The 5051-nt window shown below is 42.3% G+C and overlaps 1 protein-coding gene across 1 annotated transcript in view; it reads right to left on the reverse strand.

Annotated features, from left to right (window-relative positions):
- Positions 1-5051, reverse strand: part of LOC116185142 — an 8678-nt gene that overhangs the window by 2930 nt on the left and 697 nt on the right. The window contains exon 3 of the mRNA XM_031508857.1: positions 10-2522. Coding sequence (XP_031364717.1) covers positions 10-2522 — 2513 coding nt within the window. The remainder of the gene's footprint in view (positions 1-9; positions 2523-5051) is intronic.

Raw genomic sequence — 5051 nt, forward strand, 5'->3', positions numbered from 1 at the left:
AATTGTTGGCCCTGATCCCCGCCCGTATTCCCTTGAAACGGTTGGGAAGGAGTGCTCGACAGGGTGGTGTAGGTTGGCAGAGGTTGCAACACAGCCGGCAACAGATTGGTGGTTTGAACGTAGGTCGTTTTCGTTCTCGACGGAGGAACGTTGATCGTCTGCTGATAGAAGCCGGGTTGCACCTGGGGCTGGGGTTGCTTAACGATTTGCTGCCCGTTCGAGTTTTCCAGATAATAAGAATTATCGTTCGGCGTTTGGCCGTGATCGTTGTGGCCGACCGCCAGGCTGGCCGTGGCCAAGAAATTCGTGTCCGTATCCGGAAGAAGGCCGTTCTTGCCTCGCGACTCGGGCGTTATCAGATTGATCTTCGTGACGGGTATAGCGTGCGCCGTTGGGGCGATGGTGGGCAACGTTGGAAGCGGTTGCACCTGCAAATTACCATTACTAATAGGATTCTGGCCGTGCATCCCGTGAGGGTTCACCTGGATATAATCGGCCCCCGTGACGGGGGTTTGCACGAGGGTCGAGAGGGTTTGAAGGGTGGGCTGCGGAAGTATCAGCCGTGGCGCGTGGTTGGTCGATATATGATTCGAGGGATCGACGATAGTTGTACGAGTCGTGTCCTGGGCGTCCTGAATCTGGAAATTGGGGTTTGGGCTGACCGTGAAAACAGGGGCGATCGTGGTGGACAGGTATTGCGGCTTAAGATTCGGGGGGAACCTATTATTCTGTTGGCCGTTCGGAAGAACCGCGTGCATCGAATTGCCAAAGTTCCCCTGGCCTACGATAATGTCTGGAAGGGGCGTGGAAACCCTTATCTTCCCCTCGTTTCCGCCGGAATTTATCGGCCCGTTGGCCGACGATGAAACGATATTGCGCAAAATTGCGTTCGAGACGTCGAACCCTTGGCTGCTTCCAATCGCTGTCGCGTGGTCGAAGCTCGTAGGTACCAGGTTCACTTTAACGGGGACGATCAGCTTCGGTTTCTCGACTTGATCGATCTCGATACCGCTCGAGTGCGATATCTCCAGATTCGGGGATATTTGGTTCCAGCTGGTGCTCGGCTTGAACTTGACGCTCTGCGCGTGCCTCGTCTCCGATAATCTGCCGTCGTATCTAACGTCCTCGTAGCTGTCCTCCTGCTCCTGATGCCTGTCCGACTCGTCCGACCACGAGTTCCCCCCTCTCACCCTTTGCCGGTGAGCCTGCCTAGATCTCGACGAGTGATGCTTCATTTTCCCCTTGTGCTCCGCGCTGTCGTCCATGCTCGACGCTCCTCGATGCTCCTTAGGAAGCCTCTTCGAGTTCCCGTTCGGCCGCCTCCTACTCTTCTGCTGCACTTTTCTCGGCCTCTCCGTATATTCCACGTAATCGCTGTCGTCCGACGTGTCCCTCGAATCCTCGTCGTTCTCGAACCTTCCATCCCTGTTGTTCATAGCGTAACGATGCGACACCTCCGAGCTCCCCTCGATGATCCTCGAAGTTCGGTAATCGTCCGTGTCGAGATCGGATATCCCGGACGGTTGATCAAACTTGTTGTAATTCGGTTCGGCGACCACAACGGGCCTGGAAAATTTCTGGCTGTTGGTTAATTGAGAGGAGGAGGAAGACGATGGCGCAACGTCGTTCTTGACGTTGGTCTTCAGAAAGGCGTTGACCTCCTGGTTCAGCCTTGGAAAGGACGAAGCGGATGGCTCGTTCTGGTATCCCGTCACATATCTGTGCTGTTCATAATTGCCACCCACTTTCTCCCTATCGTGACTCCTCTTTCTTTCTTTATCCTCGGCCGAGTCGGCGGAATAGTAAAAGCTGTACGAGTTATCCTCGTTATTTTTCGAGGAAGGCGGAACGACCATTCCGTAATTTCCCATGTGCCTTCCTTCTAACTTTCGATCCTTCGTTTCACCTCTCGATCGTTTCGACGATTGCTCGTCGAGAATATTGCCTCCGCTCGTCGGTTCTTCGTACAAATTCGGATAATTGGCTATCTCTGGTGTATCGTTCCTAACTTTCAACAGATCGAAATCGTTCTGATTGCCCTGATACTCGAACGATCTACGATTCGCGTTCAAATTAGAAAAGTTGAGCAGTATTCTCGCCTCGGTCGAGTACATGGGATCGTTCGCCAAGTCGTCGCCCTCCCCCGTTTCCTTCGTCCCCTCCTTTTCCTCGCCGCTATTCCCGATTCTGCTCGAATTTTCATTCTCGTTCAAAGAATTGTTCAAAGTAGCGTTGATCGTTTCTTTTCCTTTTTCCAGAACGAGTTGTTGGCGCGGATCGAACGGCGATGCCGAGGGGGATATCAGTATAGGCACGAATCCGTTTGAATTCTCGTAGTGAACAGTGGTGTCTATCATGGATGTTATCAACTGGTCTCGAAAATTATCCCGCTTCTGTTCCACCTTCTCCGCGTTTTGCGCCACGTTCTCGGACGCGGTCGCTATCTGATCGAACGCCGTCTCATCCGCCTTCTTGTTTCCTGCACCTGTTACGCGTGGCCAGCTCAAAGATAAGAGAACGACCTGCATCGAACACCAAATATTTGTTAATCGAGGTCGATGCTATTTAAACAGTTTAACAAATGATAGAAACTCGATATGGATGGAAACATAAAGTTTAATTAAAGAAGTATAAATTGAAACCAGATTTGTAGAAATTTTTTAAATGGCCAGGTCAAAGATAAAAAAAACAATCTGCATCGAACACGAAATATTTATTAATCGATGCTATTTAATCAAACAGTTTAACAAATGATAGAAATTCGATATGGATGGAAATATAAAGTTTAATTAAAGAAGTATAAATTGAAATCAGATTTGTAGAAATTTTTGAAATAGCCAGGTCAAAGATAAGAGAACGACCTGCATCGAATACCGAATATTTGTTAATCGAAGTCGATGCTATAAATTTTTTAAATTTAAATTTAATTAAAGAAATATAAATTGAAATCAGATTTGTAGAAATTTTTGAAATGACCAGGTCAAAGATAAAAGAACGATCTGTATCGACCACGAAATATTTATTAATCGATGCTATTTAATCAAATAGTTTAAATGATAGAAATTCGATATGGAAATATAAAGTTTAAGAAGAAGCATAAATTGGAACCAGATATATGGAAAACGATTTGCAACACGAAATATTTGTTAATCGAGGTCGATGCTATTTAAACAGTTTAATAAATGATAGAAACTCGATATGAATGGAAGTATAAAGTTTGATTTGTATTATTGAAAAAGCATAAATTGAAACCAGATTTGCGAAAATTTTTGAAATGGCCAGGTCAAAGATAAGAGAACAATCTGCATCGAATATGAAATATTTGTTAATCGAGATCGATCCTATTTAATCAAACAGTTTAATAAATGATAGAAACTCGATATGGATGGAAGTATAAAGTTTGGTTTGTATTATTGGAAAAGCATAAATTGAAATCAGATTTGTGGAAATTCTTGAAATAATATATTGATTGGAAATGATAGTGTATATCGAGTAACGTGTCATTTGAATTGATAATTAGAGATAATTTCGAATATCTCATGATTTTTGTTTGAAATTATTTCAAACAAATTATTCCTTTCCGTTAAATATGGAATTTGTTTAATTAAACTCCTCAACGCTTGAAACGTCGTAATTTTTCCGACCCAGGGATTATTATTTCCACGATCGTTTCTTTCGGTTTCGGAAAACGAGCGAGTAACAAAATCACTCGTTAGTTGAAAATAAATTATTCCGTATGCAAATTAATATTTCATATATTTTCCGAATATTGAGAACACAGGTCGAAATATTATTTCGCATAATTGTTCCTCGTTTAAATTTCAAATCGAATTGCCTCGGATCTGATTAAATCGTAGGTGATGATCGCATATCTCGAATTTTATACCCCAATACGACGACACGTTTATTTATCGGAGTGAATGTCGGTTATTCATTAAATCCCAATTTAACCAAAATTATACGGGATATGCGAAATAATTATCCGAGATATCCTATTAAACGATCGTTATGCTCGAGGAGAGAAATTTTTAAATTTCCCGCTCGCCTACCCCTTCGCTGCCCCGAATCTCGAACTATGGAACAATTATGGATGATCACATGGATTAATTGCACCCGTTTTCTACTTAAACGCGTCCTCGTAAAACTCGAACTCGTTCGAGTTGGCGAGGACGTGCGAGGATCCTCGAAAGAAGAAAGCGCTAAACCGATAATTGGGAATTTAAGATAATACGAAACCGCTAAACGGAATGATCGGTGAAAATAAGTGGCAGTCAAGGGGACTGACCTAGAAAAAAACGGGCAGGCTGGAAAAGTAAAATGCGCGAGGCATGCGTGTACTATTATGACAATCAAGGACTGAATGTGCACGGGAGCAAATCCATAGAAACTTTCTCACCGATTTGGAAAACAATTTAATCGAATCTTTCGCAATTTGGACAAATTTTCATTCCAAAATTATCATATAATTAAAAATTATCATATAACGAAAATTGTCGCGTTTATGATCGAATTTGGAATCGACAAAAATAATCGATTGTTTTTTTTTTTAATCAATGATAAAAATAGGATAGGATTTAATCGTCAAGAAACGAGTGGAAATTGGTTTTTATACGTTTAGAGATTTTCTGTTCTACTTTCGAGGAAAATGGTCCTCGATATGCGCGAGATTTCAGTCATCGATTCAACCGAAAGAAAGTAAGATCTTTTTCTTCCGATTGGCAAACTCGAATATGCGAAGCAAATTAGGTGCCGAAATATGAAGAGAGAAAGAAAGTGCTCCAATTACACCGATCTACGTGTCTGTTATTTGGATACACTCTATAAATTTTATCGATGTTTTATGTTTAATTTTTCGGATAAATATTAAACAGCGTTACGTACTACTTTTATTATAATTCCTTCGACGTGTTAATTATTTCCCGTGTGTTTTTTTTATTCGAGAAAATAACAGAGCGAAACATTGGAATCTCGAGTTGAATAAAGGAAGCGTAATTTATTAATTGCGATTCGAACGAATTCAAAAAAAAAAAAAAAAAAAAAAAAAAAGCGCA

The sequence above is a fragment of the Apis dorsata genome, unplaced genomic scaffold (genome assembly GCF_000469605.1).
Source record: "Apis dorsata unplaced genomic scaffold, Apis dorsata 1.3 scaffold_8, whole genome shotgun sequence".
Lineage (NCBI taxonomy): Eukaryota > Metazoa > Arthropoda > Insecta > Hymenoptera > Apidae > Apis > Apis dorsata.